Raw genomic sequence first — 18,068 nt, forward strand, 5'->3', positions numbered from 1 at the left:
GAGCGAGAAAAACACCCCAGCGTTACTCTCTTCACACAAATGAATCTTACAGTATATTTTAATTTACAATCGTGGAACTTGTTTTTTTTACAATCTTTTTAAAAGTAACTCCCGTCTTTTAGAGCGGCTGATTTTCACCCTGACACATTTCTCCAAAACAGAAGACGCAAGGTAAGTTAATAAGGGCAGAGCCGTGGAGATGATAATACATTTAATAAAAGTTAAGAAACATCTAAATTTGTGTGGTTATTAATGGAGATAACCTGTTAACCAAAGGCAAACAAAAAAAACAGGTGGTGCGGGTATGTTTCAGTTTCAAGTTATTTCTTTTAATATATATTTTTAAAATTATTTTTATTGACAGACAATATAGGAGTTGTACACTCCAAATATCTTGAGAATCGGAGGAAATAAGTGATTTCCTGTTGTTAGAATTATACATTCAGTTTCTTTTTTTTGTTTGTTATAACATTTCTTGTTTATGCAATAAAAAGTGGAAAGAAAAACAGTATTAAGTTATTTTGGTGTATAAAATCAGATTAAAAATAAACACTGGTTATAACATAGTGCTCATATATGGTCATTTGCAGATAAAATTCAGTGAGATTTAATTTGCTTTGTTATCTGTTTTTTTATGTTTCTGTTTATAAATACAAATTGAGTTGCTTTCAAATTTATATTTAGTCAAATTAATAACTAAATGGGAGCTAAAATTAAAATTAATTATTCTCTAATGTCTGTCTAATGTACTAAAGCATTTGTACTAAAACATCCCTGTACATTTTTTCCATAGCTAGAAGCCACTGAACAGAAAGACAAATTGGAAATTGGAAACATGTCCATATACCGCGTCTTGTGGAAGCAGAACAAAATAGTTTCTGTACTATATTTTATTCTTTGTGCATTTTGTATGACAGTGGACGGAGGTCTTGTGGTCAACTGTTCTGCCCAGAACTACCCAAACACTTCCTGCCTAATTCCTCCAACCACAGCTACCCTGGACCTGTCTCACAACAACATTGAGAAAATAGAGGAGCAGGACTTCACCGAAGTCAAAGGACTGAGGAAGCTCTACCTGCAATTCAATCAAATTAGCTTTATAGATCACAGGGCCTTTGAAGACAACCCAGAGCTTGAGTACTTGGACATTTCAAACAACTATCTTCTTGAAGGTTCTGTCCTTCCCTTTAAAAACCTGGTTGCATTGAACTACCTGGACATCTCCAACAACATTGGTGATAAAATCCAGCTGGGACCACAGGTTAGCCTTCTGAAACACCTCCAGGTTTTGAAGCTTGGTAATCCTCAAATCATCTCTTTAGGAAAGAACATCTTTCAAGGATTGGGCAGTCTCCATCTCAAGGAATTCCACCTGATCACTGGAGATCTCGATGAGTATGAGCACTCTTTGAAAATCCTATATGGTCTGGAAAAACTCACTCTGGAGGTGAATATTTGGCATGATTTGGAACTGCTTCAGCACATGTTTCAAGACATCAAAAACGCAACCAGGACGTTACAACTAAAGAATGCTGATCTGGTTAGGGGTGGGACATTTGTATCTTTATTTTCCACATTTGATGATTCAGAATTGAGATCCATTGCTTTCCAGAATATTTCTATGAACGATGAATTTGTTACATCTTTGTTCAACACTGTGGGCAAAGCAAACCTTGAAGAGATCTCCTTTGATTTGATTCATTTTGATGCTATAGGACACTGGAAAGTTGATATTACACATTTTCAGGATATACACTTAAGAAGGTTATTTATTAGACATATATATAATCCGAACTTCTACAGGTTTACTTCCCTGGAGTTCATGGTGGAGTTTTTCAAACCCCTTATCGAGGTATCAATTGTGAATGCTTCTGTTTTTTACATTCCGTGCGCAATAGCTGATGTTATGCAATCACTGGAATTTTTAGAGGTGTCCTATAATTTGCTCCATGAATATACCTTGTTTCCAAATTGTCATAGACCATTACCTGGTTTGCGTTCATTGGTGGTTGACAGAAATAATTTTGGAGACTTGAAGAAACTTGCTGCAATGACCTCTCATATGGAACAGCTGGTGAATGTGTCTGCAGCTTTTAACACATTAGACTTCAGTTCCAAAGAACCATGCCCTTGGACTCCAACCATTAAATTTTTGAACTTGAGGGGTAACCACCTCTCCAGTAATGTATTTATGTGCTTGCCAAATTCAATAGAAATCTTGGATCTGAGCCTCAACAACATCACTATAATAGCCAATCTTGAAAAGATGCAGTATTTAACCCAACTCTACCTTTCTGGCAATAATATACTTTCAATAGACCACCTACCTCCCTTGACTTATCTGACAATATTGCATGTTGATAAAAACAAAATAAATGCAGTTGACATTGCAACTCTGAAAGCCTTAAACCTCACTGAGTTAAAACTTAGTTACAACCCCTTTGATTGTTATTGTAACATAAATAATCTCTGCGAGTATTTTGTTGGGTCATTAACCAGAATAGAGGAGTGGCCAGAAGGATACAAATGTGAGATTCCCCTGTCTTTAAGAGGCTCAGAAATCTGCCTTCAGGACCTTTCCTTTGTGCAGTGTAATCCTGGCATGCTTGCAGGCGTAGTTGTGGCCTGTGTAGCTGTTCTTGTGGCTTTGTGTATTTGTATTTGCATAAGATATAATGGACCATGGTACATAAAAACTATCTGGATATGGATCAGGGCTAAAAAAGCTCCAGATATTGACCTTGGGGAAAGAAACTTAGAATATCATGCTTTTCTATCCTATAGTGAACAGGACTCTACATGGGTGATGAACAATCTTCTGAAACAGCTGGAATCAGACGATCCACCCTACCGTATTTGTATCCATGAACGTGACTTCACACCTGGAAAGGCTATAATTGCCAATATCATTGACTGCATCTCCAAAAGTTACAAGACGGTTTTTGTGCTGTCTAAGAACTTTGTGCAGAGCGAGTGGTGCCACTACGAGTTCTTCCTGGCTCAGCACCGGGTGTTTGAAGAGAGGAGGGACTCTCTGATCCTCCTGCTCCTCGAGCCCATTCCGGCCAATTCCATTCCCGACCGTTTCTGCAAGCTGCGCAAAATGATGAACAAGAGCACTTACCTGGAGTGGCCTCCGGATGAAGCCTGCCAGTCCATGTTCTGGAAGCGACTGAAGGCTGTTCTGAATCTTGAGGTCAAAGCACCCAGTCTTCAAGGAAACCCAGGAAAGTGACTCCCCTGTCGTTTAATGACTTTTCCATATTGCCAGAACCTTCGTGCTTCAAGTGCCGTTCTCACTCAAGTTTGGTTCAGTGTGCTGCCACCTGCTAACTACCTGCTGAAAGTCTAAGCCTCCCCCCTGACTCACCCAGCATCTTCACAGTCCCCCGGACTCTCTTGTCGCAGTGGGAACTATGTCTGGGGGCCACAGCTCGCACCCGTGCTGTATAACACGCTGAGGCAGAACAGGCTGGACACCCAACGTTTTTTGACACTGGACTGTAAAAAGGCACTGTCCTTCTGTTAAACTGAGGTCCTGACTCTCTGTGGTCATTAAAAATCCCAGGGAATTTCTCGAAAAGAGTGGGGGTGTTCTCCTCAGTGTCCTGGCCAAATTTCCCCCTGGCCTTTACCAATCATGACCTCCTAATAATCCCCATCTCTGAACAGTCTGCTGTCCTTCCCACTGATAGCTAATGTGTGGGATGTACTGGTGCACTTTGTATTATTATTATTATTATTATTATTATTATTATTATTATTATTAGTAGTAGTAGTAGTAGTAGTAGTAGTAGTAGTAGTATTGAGCTATGTGTCAGCTTCACTTTTCTCTATACTCCAAGCATAGAATTATACTTTTAACTGACCCTCTACCACCATTTCTTAATAACTTCACACATTCTGTTGTTATATTGGCAATATTTTGAGAGTGCCAATTTGAAATTTTTCAATAAATCCAGACTTCTCCTCATCCAGGTGGGGGCTACACATTGGTGGTGGAGGGGAGTCCCCACTACATGTACAGTACAGTGCTTTGAGTTACTTATCCAGAAAAGCGCTATATATGTGTAAGCATATTATAACTGAAGCATGCCACATATTACTCATCATTTCAGGCCTATTATTAGCTATTTTAGCAGAGGAGACCAGTCATAGATGATGTTTGATAGTGTGTTCTTTTATTAGACGACACAAGGTTCTACTGGGTATAGGAATCAACCCCATTTATTTTAAAGATCACAGCTTTTTGGGAAAAAAATCGTTTTTTAAAATCCATAATATTAAGGATGATATCACAGGATCAAATACTAGATATAAATCTCCCTCTGATCTGATTTTAGATTTTAGATTATAATTACTGTACATTGTCCTTTCAATACTATATGGGTAAGCCAAGTATGGTTGCTTGCATGATGCACAATATAAATGTGTGATGTTACTGCTTGATTTAGTTTGCAGTTATGAAATTCAAAGTAATTCAGATGCATTATACCCTTGAATTGTATTGCTCATATACTGTAATGTCATGCTCAAGAAAAGGGGTTGTCAGAGTGAAAATGGGAGTGTCTCTGAGAGAGGAGGGTATAGTTAATATTTTATTTTCCCAGGACAACCCAGAGCTTGAATCTGATAATTAAATCAGTATTCTCTTGTCACTATCACAAAATGATACTTTTCAGAAAGCCTGGAATAAACGGAATCCTAGCAGCATACTATAACACAAGTCTGTGCTTGCTCCTAATGTTTTACTTGCTTCTAACCTTCAAAATGTTGTGAAAGAGTTGTTTTTCATCCTGTTAACATTGCTGACTCTCTGCTCAGTGGCAGAGAGAGAGGGAGTTGTGGAGAAAAGCTAATGCATATGTCTATCTTTTCCAGGCTTGATTATTGTATTATATTCAGTGTTTGCTGGTGTTGCTGCCAACAGGATATGTTCAGATCTCAGCTAATCTGATCTTAACTAAAACTAAAATCCACGAGCATCTATCTTTTTTTTTAGCTTTCTTGCATTGGCTCTTGCGGAATTCAGAATGAAAAAAATACAGCTGGTCACTTGAGTGATTTAGCTTCTGTCTACATCAATGAACTGTTCACTCCCAACACAGCTATGTATTGCTCACACCCTCCTCCAAAAACAATGCTTTCAACACCTGAGACCTTGCTGTCTGTTCTGTTGCTCCAAGGCTGTGAAATGATCGCCCAGCTCATGTCTTATCTTGCACGTCAGCACTTTCAAATCCTGTTTCAAAGTTATTTTTATCTCTGTTTTAATTCTGTTGAATGTACAGAGTATATGCTTTAAGGTGTGATTGTTTTGTTCCAAAACGCTTTGTTAATATGTATCATGAAAAGTACTATTGAAAGTAAACATCATGAATGCAATTATTTTAAACTGGTGGGTTTGTGTATTATGGTAATCAAAGCTTAAAGTGATGATTGGGCCAATAATGTTTTCAGAAAGTCTCACCTTTGTCTCCTGTTTATTTCCATATTAATCTGATAATATTTTTATCAAAAATGCAAAATCTGTATTGGGTGTCAATCGTTTTATTCAGTTATTGCTTGTTTTAGCATGCTTTATAAAGTACGATTATAAACTAGTATACTTATTTATTACTAATTTAAAAATACGACAGATTGTTACAAACAAAAATAACATCTGACTTGTTTACATTTTTAAAAGCCAAGAGCGACAGTTCAGTACTTTCATTTTAATCTGAAGGCCTTCGCGTTTGGCAAATGCAGTTTTAGGATTACAGATTGACCCTCCGCAGATCCCGTAGAAGCCGATATCATCAAGGTTGGGGCAGGGGGAGCTGTTGACATTTGTAATGTAGGAAGGGCGATCGGTTCAGTGGCGCTCCAGAAGCAATAGACATTAAACGCCGTTAACAGGTAATTTGCGTTATTCCGCGCTTCTTCTTTGTGCCTCAAACAGTATATGTGAAATTAAGATCACCCCAGTTTCTGTTCTAGAACTTTAAAGTGTTTGCATTTAAGATATTGTTATTTAGCGGTGTCTGGTAAAGTAGTTTTATTGATCATTTACTGGGTGTCGGAGCTTCCGAGTGTTGTGGTTGAAGCAAACTTATTGGAAATTTGTTGTTTCTGTTACTGTATCGTTTGATAAGACTACCGCTGTCCTGCTTGGGCAACAAGGTCGTTTTAAAAACGCCACAATGGTATTTAACTTGATGGTACAACTGCTGTTGCTAAACGTTTATATTTTTGGGAACAGGGTGAAGAGCTCAGGTGTACCATTACAAGAGGCAGGCGCTACAGTTTTAATCAGTTTTTGGAAGCACACCATAAACACGGAAATAAAATCGCACTTACACTTTTGTTTTTCTGACGTATAATCTGGTGTTCTGAATAATGTTAGCTGTTTGTGTTTTTATTTAAGCAATCATTTGACCCTAAAGAAATCATTATCATGACAAACATTACGGGCTCGTATTCTAATGCATGCCGATAGTAAGCTAAGATCAGTTTCGTAGTAGTGTCAATTTCTTGTCATTTTTACGTACCTGTGCTTAGAGGTTCCACAAATTGCCTCTCACAGTTGAGTGGTCATCACTGAAATGATATGCACAATAATACAGTCTACAACAGGACTGTCTTGGAGGCCGTTTATCTCCACGTCCCTTGAATTGAGAGAAATGACTAACTTTGCCCAACTTTGTTAATAACGACCTGTTTTTGAACCACTGAGAGCTGATTGGGAATGAAGCATTGCAGACAGAAGCCAGGACCGGGATTAACAACCCTGGTGTACAGGCAGAGGTCAGCTAGTACCGTGTGTGTATTTTTAGCTGTCTTTACAAAGTAAAGAGTCATTGGGTGCTACCTGTTTTGTTAGTAGTTGTAGTTCATAAAGACAGCTGTAGTACATGCACAAAGAATCCATTGTGTTTTTAACTTTTACAAAGTTAAAGACTTTGTAACAGTTATAGACTTTGGCACCTTTACATTTGGGCGGTATGAGAGGAAACTCTTTCGAACGACTTCATTGTCTGTTCTGATTAATATTGTGCTTTAAAGGGGAACGAGATATTCCGTTCATTTGTAGGAGTACATCTTACATGACTGCTGTGTGGGTTTTTTTCTCTTTATTCCACTCATTATTGTTGGATTAGAAAATTCCTCTGATGCTATAATTAAGCAAAATCAGAACAAGCCCAATACTGCCTCCGATTCTCTCAGAATAAGAACCTGACGTCATTGTAAACATGCCTTTGGTTCCTTTAGTGAAAACAATTATTTTGAAATGAAATATGCTATTGTCTTTTGATTGTCATTGTTATTGTATATTTTAATGTTCATGAGAAAAATATCCCGTGAGGCACAGGTATGTGGAGTCTGCTTCTGCTTTCATAATTCTGACAAATGTATACACACTGCTGTACAAGGGACTTGGACATCTTAATGATAAGGATTAGGAATTTCAAATATAAGCTTCTTATAAGCACAAACTGTTTGCTCACTGCTTTCATTAAACCTTCGTTAAATCGTTAATGTAATGTGTTTCTTGTTTTTACCATTATTTTTTCCATCCTCCGTATTAATGTAATAGGATGGTCTACTTTGAAAAACAGATCTGTCAGGATTAACATCTAAAACAAAGTGGCAAAAATATCAGGTCTCCATGGACCTGCCAGCAGCTGTATCGCTCTGCAACCCACAACTGTCATTGAAGCTAAGCAGTTTAGTCTGGCCAGTACCTGGATTGGAGACCTCTTGGGAAAGCTAAGGTTGCTGCTGGAAGAGGTATTAGTGGAACCAGTAGGGGGTACTCACCCTGTGGTCTATGTGAGTCCTAATGCCCCAGTACAGTGATGGGGACTCTATACTGTAAAAAAGGCATTGTTCTGCAGATGACATGAAAAACCAAGGTCCTGACTCTCCATGGGCATTACAAATCCCTTGAAAAGAGTAGCAGTATTTACCCAGGTGTACTGGCCAAATTTCCCCCTGGCCTTTGCCAATCATGGCCTCCTAATCATCCCCATCTATCAGTTGGGTTCATCATGCTCTCCTCCCCACTGAGAGCTGGTGTGTGGTCAGCGTACTGGTGCACTTTGGCAGCCTTCACATCATTCAGGTGGTGGTGGTGGAGGGGAGTCCACATTTCTTGTCAAGTGCTTTGAGTGGAGTGTCCAGAAAAAGCACAGTAGAAGTGTGAGCACTATTATTATAATTGCTTCTGCTTGATGAAATTGATGTATTGTGTGGGACAATGGAAGATGGATAAGGTCTGTATTTTAATGTAGCAAGATTTCTTAAGACTTTTTGAATGTTGTTGGAAAGGTGAACTAGTATGGGGAATACGTCCAGTGACCGGGTCTTGGGAGATCGCCATGGGGCAAAATCCCACCGTCCAGATGGAGTTACCAGTAGCCAGAAAGAGCAGGAACCAAGCAAAATCATGGTGGACAGCACCGACGACCCCAACATCTTCAACACTCACACTCTGGAGTCAAAGGTATTTAACACAAGCATGGGCTGATGGTGGTAAGTATGCATTCTGCTTGGACTGTCTCTTTGCACAGCATTGAACTTGCTCAATAAAGCATCCGTTGACAAGGCTGTGCTGTGCTGTTTATTACTGCTGTGTATCAACCACTTAAATCCAAGTGTTCATGGAGATTCAGAATGAAAGCCACAGCTGACCAAGCAGTGATAGTTGTATGTTACAGTCTCATCCATGTTATCACAAAGTCATTCAACATTGTTGAACCAAATGAAAAAACACCGCATGCTTGAACAGCCAAGCAATGATTTAATCTCTGTCCTCAGTAATATGACTAAATACTTTATTATCCTATATACTGTATTTTGGTAACCATGTAGAGGTTGAAGGGCAGCACAGTAGCGCATTGGTTAGTTTTGCTGCCCCAAAGCAAGAGGTCCTGGGTTCAATTCCGGGCTTGGGATCCATCTGTGTTCATATTGTTTGTATGTTCTTCTTGTGTTTGTGTGGGTTTCCTCTGGTTTATAAACTGTACCGGTGGGTTAATTGACTTTTGGTGTGTGTTTGTGTGCATGTGTTGGTGTCTGTGTGTCCGCCCTGTGATGGACAGGCGCACCATCCAGGGTGTTGACCTAGGTGTTACCTCCCTGTGGCCTGATCTTGTCAAACCTCAGAAGCTAAGCATAGCCAGCACTAGTCAGCAGTGTGGTGGGAAACCTCAGAGGGTAAGCTGGTTGCTTCTGTGGGTGGTGGTTTTGAACCAGGAGGAGGTACATTTCCCTCTGTACTAGAATCTCACATTCAGTACCTCAATATGGTTGACAGTTGGACTGCTTTGTGGAGGAGATCCCATCGAATACAATGTTGGGACCTCTTCTTAGTTACTTGGCCATTAATGATCCCATAGGAATATTTGTAAAAGTAGTGGTGCTTACCCTTGTATCCTGGCACAAATTCTGCTCAGAGGTTTCACAATCTGGCCTACTTCTTAATTCAATTGCTGAAGTAATTTCTTGCTTCTCTGTCTGACCTAATGTGGAGTGTGGCTGATGGCAACATGTCACCAAGCTGGGTACTGCGCTTGGGTAATAGATAAAGTGGGTCTCCTATATAAGTGCTTTGGGATGCTTTGTGTTAAAAAGGGCCAGATAAATATGCTGTATGTATTATTAATGAAAACATGTTTAACAAAAAATGTTTGCCCTTGCATGCTGTATTTATTGTCTGTTTTGTGTTAAGTTTGTTATGAATGTATAAAGTCATTGTTACATAAAATGTAACCTATTTTTAACACGATATTATACTGCCTGTAGCGCTGTTAAGGAGTTGTAAATTGGTCAGAGATATTCACTGCCTGCATAACGTAAATATTTTGAAAATATCACCGTTTATGCAGCTGGAGTGATGACTGGGCTGCTTTGTATATATTTCACTGACCACAGTAACCTTTTATGTAACACATACCCTGTTTGTCTTCTTTAATTGTTCTATTCCCCGTTCGCTTTATAAACCTTTTTTTAGTCCTTTTACACTGTGATTTTCGGCAAACAGGGCCCAGTAATGTTGTAGTGCCTGTATAGCACGTATAGCGGTGAAACACATGAAGAGTTCATGGTTGAGGTCTGCTTATACCACGCAGTGCCACAGGTGGGATGGAAATATCTCTGCTTAGAGTACTTTGGATGGCAGCTCACGGTTTTATTTATTCAGTTTATTTAAATGTTTCAGCCTTCTGGAGAAAAGGAGTTTATGCACTTCACGCCTGACCTCGAAGAGCACATGAAGCTGGGATCACAAGCACGACCCACTGTGATCCGCTGGGCAGGGGGTGGAAAGGAAGTGTACATCGCTGGCTCCTTTAATAACTGGAGCACCAAGATCCCGCTCAACAAAAGGTAAGTTGTTGAATTTCATAGCTGAGTTATTGTCACACCTGGCTGAATGATAATAAAGGGAGACTAATATGGGCGTCTCTGTTATACAGAGTCTTATCTGTTAAAACAAAACTTAAATTACTCAGTAATGGCTATCAGTCTTGCTTGGACCAACAATACACAACTTGAGCCGATGCACCAGTCGATCTGGTACAAAGACCTGATAAAAGCATTGAATAGCGAGGGATGTTTAACCCAGATTGTTAGGGCAGCATTGGCTACTGTTTAAAATGTAACATTTTATTGTCTCCACGCGGCATAATCAGGAAAGGATGACCTCTTTGTCCTAGATATCAACAGTCTGAGCCTGGCTCATCTTGATAGCCAGCTGGCATTCCTTAAATAACGCCCACACTGGCAGCGACACTCAAGTAACTGTGCAATTGGTTCGGGCACCTCTGGGAGAAGAGCTGGGATTAGGTAGCCTGGGTCCTCTGACATTCCAGTTGAACCAGCAACCCTTGAAACTTCCCAGGTGCTTGCAGGCTTGTGGCCACACTGTCAGGAGACCTGGGTCTCATCCAATCAGTGCTCATTCTCCTCAGTGTTGCTGTGGACTAATAATGAATGACTTGATGGGTCAAGGGACTGGAGTACCCCGTCTGTACTTCCCTTTTTATCCTCCTTGTGTGGGTCCAGGGTTTGCATCTGTGAGCCGAGATGTTAAGATGCAGACAATTAGCCGCTTCCGTTTTGGGTGGGTGTGTATTGAGCAATTGCAAGGGCAACAAATTGCTACGCGAGCAATTTGTAATCTGGAGTTTTAGAAAAAAGGAGGATAATTTGGGGACGTGCCAATGCAGTCAAGTGAGTGAGATGATCACTGATTTCTTCCCTTTTTATTTCCAGCCATAATGACTTTGTAGCAATCCTTGATCTGCCAGAAGGGGAGCACCAGTACAAGTTCTATGTAGATGGGCAGTGGGTCCATGATCCCTCTGAGGTAAAAACACAATTTGAGTTTTCACTGGTGATGTCGTTCACCGTTACGTTATGTTTTAAGCAGTGAGTTTTTTTTTATTTCAGCCGGTGGTCACTAGTCAGATGGGAACCATTAACAATTTGATCCAGGTGAAGAAATCTGATTTTGAGGTATTTGATGCCCTGAAGGTAGATTCACTAGAGTCTTCAGATACATCAGGTAAGCAAGGTCCTGCAATGTATTTCTACTGTAATCAGATTATATTTTAATTCTAGCTATTAATATAAAATAAGAAGCGCAAGTACAGTTCTTATTACGCCATTATTTATTTCTGAATGTTTTGTACCAAATGGAACATAGTTTGGCAAACAGCAGAAGAATTCCTATATAGAAAATGTGGTCTAACTGAATATGGATGTTGTACACAGATCTCTCCAGCTCTCCTCCAGGCCCTTATGGCCAGGAGTTGTACGCATTTCGTCCTGAAGAGCGCTTCAAGGCTCCTCCCATTCTGCCTCCGCATCTCCTCCAGGTCATCCTCAACAAGGACACCAACATCTCCGTGAGTCTCACTTTTCCCCTCCGCCAGAGCGCTCTTATTCTGTCAGCGGGAGCTGTGTTTCTCAGCCATTGGGCTGTGGCTCAGCAGAGCGTCTTCTGACTTGAACTGGTGTGCCGCAGCATTTTAGAAATGTCATGTACGAGAAACATAAACAAAACAAAAATGTGTATTGGATATATGGAGTAACAGATGTGTCGCTTTGATGTTCGGTCTATACATGCAAAACCGAGGCTCTGAGACCACTCACGTGGAAGTCATTTATGGTGTGCGTTACGTTTCAGTTTGGCACACATACAAAATAAAAAATGGAGAACATCCGAGTAATGTTTCTGTCATCAGATATTGTCAGGGCAGGGTGACAGTGCACTTGCAAGGCAAACTCAGATTAAATGTTGAAATATCAGTTTAGAATGTTGTGCTAGGGGTGGTGATATGTCTTTGTGTGTGTTCGAGTTGGGCGATGTAGGTTGCAACATTTTTTCTGTTTACTGAGGTGTAACATGGGGTGAAAAACGTTGAGCAACTCTGACCCAGAGCTGTCACATTCTCTATCAAATCCCAAATGGGTCTTTTCACACTGGCACACTCAAATGGAGCCAAGCCTTCACAGTTCAGTGTGACTCAAACCAAGCAGGAACTGAGCCAAGTGACCCTGGTCTCACAAGCTGTCTAGCACTGGCACAGGACCAAGCAGAGCAGGGGAAGGGTTAGATCATCATTTTGACTGCAAGTGCACAGATCTCTGTACACAGGCATTTAACCAGCATTTGCAAAAAACAATAGTAGAAAATGTGATCAAATTATTTTTTGCAGTGTTATATTTGACCTTTAAACTTGCTACTTAAGGCAAAATCTAACTACTTTTATTTAGGAACTTGAAGATCAAGTTATATTGAACTTGAGTAATGCCTAGTTTGATGCACTGTCGTCAGTGCAGTTAAAGACTAAACACAGCAAAGATGTCAGTTCGTGATATGGAATTTTTCATTTGCTAGTGCCATCAGAATTCGGGGTTATTTTTTCTTCCATTTACTTTCATTGAGTTTAGGCTTGAGAGTGAATCAACACAGTGATTTGAATAGTGCCTGAGCTTTATGTTCAAATAAAAACGCCACTACTGTTAGCCAGTGTGTGAATGGGTAACGTTGCCAAACAAAAAAAGTTTTTCAAGTTTTTCATCTTTGCCAAATTTTTAGAACTTAAATTTGGTTTTCAGTGTCTGTCTCCTGGGCTCTACGTGTAATTTTCCAAGTACATTTCTGAAGGAATCCTAAAACTCATAATGTACTGAACATGACGTGCTGTATCTTAACCAGCTAAAGTAAAAAGCAAAGCAACCACTGGGAATATTTTTTGATACTCTCTCACCTCCTTTGTATTACACTATAGAATGAGGGTACTCAATAATATACAGTGTACTCCATTTTGCCTACATTGGTTTGCCTTTGTGGCATGATGTACTGTATGTGTTGCTTTCCATTTTACACACTTCAGCACAACATGATTTCATGTCCGCTTTTCAGAAATAAAGAACCAAACTGAATATATGGAGAAACACCTGGCTTGGGCAGAGAAATGGTGTGCTGTTTGCCGCAAAGATGACATGAAGTATTGTCTGAAAATGAATTGCACCTCAGTATCATAATCTTTCCCCTTGAGATTTTGTAGGCATGCTTGCAAACATAAATCTAAACTCCTTTAAGCCACTCCTTTAAGGCAATTAGCCCTTTTCTAACATTTTTTAGATCACATTAGGCACGAAAATAATGTAAACTCTTCTTTGCCTATATACATGCAGCAGTTATCACCTAGCAAGCTGTTTCATTGAATGTAAATTCTGTATTTTTCAGTGTGATCCTGCCTTGCTGCCTGAACCAAACCATGTGATGCTCAATCACTTGTATGCACTTTCAATAAAGGTGAGTTTGACCTGGGAAGTGTTAGATATTGGGAAATGTTTAATTTCTGTGTTGTGAAGTTTGTGAGTAGCAGTAACAGGCAGCTATGATTGAATTTTCCATTCTTTTTCAGATGTAGGGTTTCTTTCAATATAACAGTATTATCAATCTAGATGTACAGTAAAAGAGGAGTTCTATTTCTATTGTTGGTATACTTTCAAAATGTTTACTGTCTTTGAACATTTTGTCTTTCTTGTAGGACGGAGTGATGGTGCTTAGTGCTACACATAGGTACAAGAAGAAGTATGTAACATCTTTACTCTACAAGCCCATCTGAAGGGTCTTAATGAGTTTAGCATGTTCCTGTTTTTCACTATCACTCATTTGCTGAGATTGCACTGAAACAGTTTACAAAACGGACCGGAGGCCTGCCAAAGCCCATTTTCCAAGAGATTCTATTGTCTCTTAATTCCGTATGACCCGTGAAAATATAATATGACCCGTTAAAACAAATATATAGCCATTGATGGTGTGCACATAATTACATTTTCCGTAAATGTACTCCACTCCATAATGGCTTTTGGTCCACAAAACCTTAATCTATTGAAAATGTTAAAAATCCACACCTCAACTTGAATTTGGTACATTTATTCTGTCTTTTGATTTCCAGAAAAAAAACAACTAAGTTTTGCATGGTTTTTCTTTTTGTAATTAAGCTCTTTCAAGTATCATTAGCTCAAATGACCATGGCAGAGATGAGCTATTGCCTTTGTGACAATGCTGCAGCACTTTACCTGTGCATTTATTGATGCTGTGAGTAGGAATATTAATAAGCTTTTAACTATGCAGAAGACAAATCCTGTACTGTATTGTTGGCTATTTGAATATTGCTTGGTCTCATTTAGATTTAGTTGCAGTGATAGTGATTTTTCTTGTTTTATATATTTACAAATACGAATGTATTTATGTATTACATATTTATGTATAACACCATGCTGTTTTTATTTGAAAATCTAAAATGCAGCTCTGATTAGGAAAACCTCAGGATTATGTTTTGCATGGTTAAAAAATAAATTCAGAGATTGCCATTTCACAGATTATATCTGTCCCGGTATGCTAGCATTCGAGACTGAAAACATATAACCACATATTTTTGGTTGTAATAAAATAGTTATTCTCTTCAGAGTGATTTTCTGGATAGTATTACATTAATATTGTTTATCATGAATTATTAATGGTGTTTATTGTTAAACTGCACTAGATGTCAGCTGAGATATTTCAGTGTCATTTTTTTGCATTATGTTTGTGACTACCAGGTAAACACTGTGATATAATGTTGGAAGATAATTGTCAATAAAATCTGATGTAATGGATATTAAATCAAAAATGTCTGCAAATAGAAGTTGGGCACAGCTGGAGAAGATATGTGTGGTACCTGGTTTTACTGTAAGCAGAAACAAAATTCACTTTGCATTGTATTGTCCTCATTTCAAGTAATGTAACTGCTAAACTGTTGCATCTATTTGCAAATAAAAAGGGATGTTTCACTAATGATTCAGCAACAAATTTCCTAAATGTTTTGTTAACTCCTTCATTTACTTCTGTGTTGTAGGGAATGTTTTGTAGTTATTATTTTACAACATATCAAGGTTTTTAAAATCTACTCCATTTAGTTAGTCTCAGATGTGTTTCCTCCCTTCACTGTATTTCTATAAATATATGGTACTTTTGCATTTCAGCAGGAAAAGAGCTATTGTTTCAAAGAGCTATGTACATGTACATACTGTACAGTATCTGTTTAACTGATCCATGAACAAGAGGGTAATTTTCTATGTCGCTGTCTTGACTGACTTCCATGCTTCCACCCGCAAATGAGTAAATCATATACAAACCTAGGAAGAGTTGCTGCTTTTATTCCTCTTAACCCAAAGCTTTCAAAAAACATTTTTGAATTACAGAACACACATCTTTGATCCAGAAACAGAGCCTGCCAGGCCTGTGTCGATGCACTTTAAAACGTCTTTTCACACACTCCACTTAACAAACCCACTCTTCAAACCGTATATACATATCATACAAGGTTGTTACAGACACTCTTGAAATCCACACAACAAAGCTTTACAAAATAAACTCAATCCCCCCCCCCCCCCTCCTCTTCTTCTCTTAAAGGACAAAGGCTTTGTTTATGCTTGCTCATTTACAGCCATTTGCTTAGAGATTCATCTATTTTCCTCCTGGGGGATCTGTGAAGAAGCCCACTGCTGATGCTTCGATCGCAGTAATCAGTGATCTACTGAAGCATCCGAGGTATAGCGTGTAAACAAAGGTCCTTTAGTCCAATGCTTAGCTTATCTTTGTAGCTACCACATGCTGTCAGTTTCATGGCAAGAATATTAAAGCGATAACATCAAGAGCACCACACAGTGGCAGGCTGAACTAAAACAGTGAGGTTTTCCACTAAAACAAAAAGGAAAAGGCATTTATACATTAATGAATATGCTGTGGAGGCATCCATAAATGTGTTTAAACAAATCCAACTCAAGGACCACTGTACAAGAAGCAGAAAACTTATGGCACTTAAAAAGCTAAAGTACAGGGGAAACATAGCTATTGCACAGCTACCCTGGTATTTGATTTCGCTTGTATTAGCAATATTATACTACACACAAAAATAACAGTTGGAAGCAGGTTATATACAGCTACAAATTGCAAAATATACAGCAAACGCAAACTACACCGGGATACATAAAAATGCAGTTAAACACCTTTGTATGTGCTACTCATTTTCACATTACATAGAGGGGTTTTACCAAGTCCTGCCAAAGTTTGTGTCTTTTTGATTATATCCAGAAAAAATGAATTGACACTGCATGGGAAATACCGTATATACTTTGGTAGGAACATAAGCCGAAATGTGCCTAATTGCATTTAAATTTAAAACTTTAACGTTTACCGTCATGTAACGGAGACTCCAATCAGTAGAATCTAGAACTGTAAACCTATTTTTAATGAAGTTTGGTCCACTAATTTTGAAAGTGCTAAACAATGCACAATACATACAAAAATAATTAACTGGACCAAAAGCCTAACGGTTACCATTTCCTTTTTCAAAGAGCTGTCTGAAGACAGCCATAAAACACATGTTCATTGCTCTGTTAAAGATAGTTTTATTTAGTCTCTGGCCTTATTTCATTCTCATGTATAAATAAGGCAACAAGAAATCAGCAGGTCAAACTTTGGCAGTATTAGTAATATTTGCCACTGACAGGGGATTTGTTACCTATACTCCCCATGTTATACTGCTAAAACTATATACCAGATCAGTCAGTAGTCATTATACTAATATTGCACTGACGGTCTTAGCCTTATAGAATAAATACTTGGTTCCAGTGTCAGGCAAAGCTGTTGCTGCAGCAGTCAGTGAACAGCCTTATTGCACATGCTCATAGAATGATTTTAACTAGAGCTACTGTAATGTCACACTGTTTTTTGAGTAATACGTAATACTTATGAAGGGTTATGAAATCATTTCTATATGGTTTCACAATCACACAAACATGTTATGCTTAAATTAAAAAAAAAAGATTAGCCTTAATTGTAACTCTGCTCCATTTGCTCCAGGTGTTCAACAGATGCTTTTCAGAGCAGGTTTTTCATTTTGAGAGATGGTGGATGTTAAATGCCTTGTTTACTTATTTAAACTGTCAGCTATCAATGTGCTGGCAAAACAGAAGGAAGCTTGCGAGTGAGTTAATATTTCACTTATGGCTTTTTTTTTTTAACAAGCGGTACTAAAACATGCAACTACAATAACCGTCCACAGACTGCACAAAAAACAAGAAGGTAACCCACAGCAGTCTGGACTTGTCCTCTCCTTACAAAGAAACTCCATCATTGAAAACATCCTTCTGATTTTTGCAAGGCCACACTAATCATGGTATAATACGGACTCTGTGGTTACCTTTAAGAAAACCAAAGATAACATCTTTTATCAGTCTTTTAGTCTTCAGTAAGGTGTATAACCCAAAATATCCACCTTTATGCTCAGGGCAATGGCATTATACTGGTTGGAGGAGAGGAGATGTTGTCCTGAGGCTGGAATAATTTAATAGGTGACAACCTGAAGCAAACACTGGGCATTTCTTGTCTTTGTTGGCCGATGGCTGGTTCTCTTTCTCGCTGGCTCCTGCTTGCGGGAGCTCAGGAAACCCCAATCAGAAGAGGGCTCACGGGGGCATCTTGGGATTGCAGCTGAAGGTGACAGGACAAGAAACAGATC

The 18,068-nt window shown here is 39.0% G+C and overlaps 3 protein-coding genes across 11 annotated transcripts in view; 2 read left to right on the forward strand and 1 right to left on the reverse strand.

The window, feature by feature from the left end:
* The first annotated feature begins 910 nt into the window (after positions 1-910).
* LOC138241259 (toll-like receptor 2 type-2) lies at positions 911-3,710 on the forward strand. Its single transcript, XM_069194433.1, has 3 exons — positions 911-1,395; positions 1,804-1,887; positions 2,671-3,710. The coding sequence occupies exons 1-3, from the start codon at positions 911-913 to the stop codon at positions 3,233-3,235; spliced, it is 1,134 nt and encodes a 377-aa protein (XP_069050534.1). The 3' UTR covers positions 3,236-3,710.
* A 2,079-nt stretch (positions 3,711-5,789) lies between these two features.
* LOC102687363 (5'-AMP-activated protein kinase subunit beta-2-like) lies at positions 5,790-15,343 on the forward strand. Of its 2 annotated transcripts, XM_006634627.3 has the most exons (8): positions 5,790-5,898; positions 8,311-8,485; positions 10,202-10,368; positions 11,257-11,350; positions 11,434-11,548; positions 11,758-11,891; positions 13,742-13,810; positions 14,049-15,343. In XM_006634627.3, the coding sequence occupies exons 2-8, from the start codon at positions 8,321-8,323 to the stop codon at positions 14,124-14,126; spliced, it is 822 nt and encodes a 273-aa protein (XP_006634690.1). In that variant the 5' UTR covers positions 5,790-5,898; positions 8,311-8,320; the 3' UTR covers positions 14,127-15,343. The 2 variants fall into 2 exon arrangements, with proteins under 2 accessions (XP_006634690.1, XP_015210552.1); XM_015355066.2 differs by lacking the exon at positions 5,790-5,898 and having other exon boundaries at positions 8,430-8,514.
* Positions 15,344-15,682: 339 nt separating this feature from the next.
* pde4dip (phosphodiesterase 4D interacting protein) overlaps positions 15,683-18,068 on the reverse strand; it is a 92,189-nt gene continuing 89,803 nt past the window's right edge. For 7 of the 8 annotated variants that reach the window (XM_069194063.1, XM_069194062.1, XM_069194058.1 and 4 more), the window contains one exon: positions 15,683-18,040. In XM_069194063.1, coding sequence (XP_069050164.1) covers positions 17,895-18,040 — 146 coding nt within the window. In that variant the 3' untranslated portion in view covers positions 15,683-17,894. The remainder of the gene's footprint in view (positions 18,041-18,068) is intronic. The other variant, XM_069194059.1, reaches the window with a different exon arrangement.

Source organism: Lepisosteus oculatus, chromosome 9 (assembly GCF_040954835.1).
Source record: "Lepisosteus oculatus isolate fLepOcu1 chromosome 9, fLepOcu1.hap2, whole genome shotgun sequence".
Taxonomy (NCBI): Eukaryota; Metazoa; Chordata; class Actinopteri; order Semionotiformes; family Lepisosteidae; genus Lepisosteus; species Lepisosteus oculatus.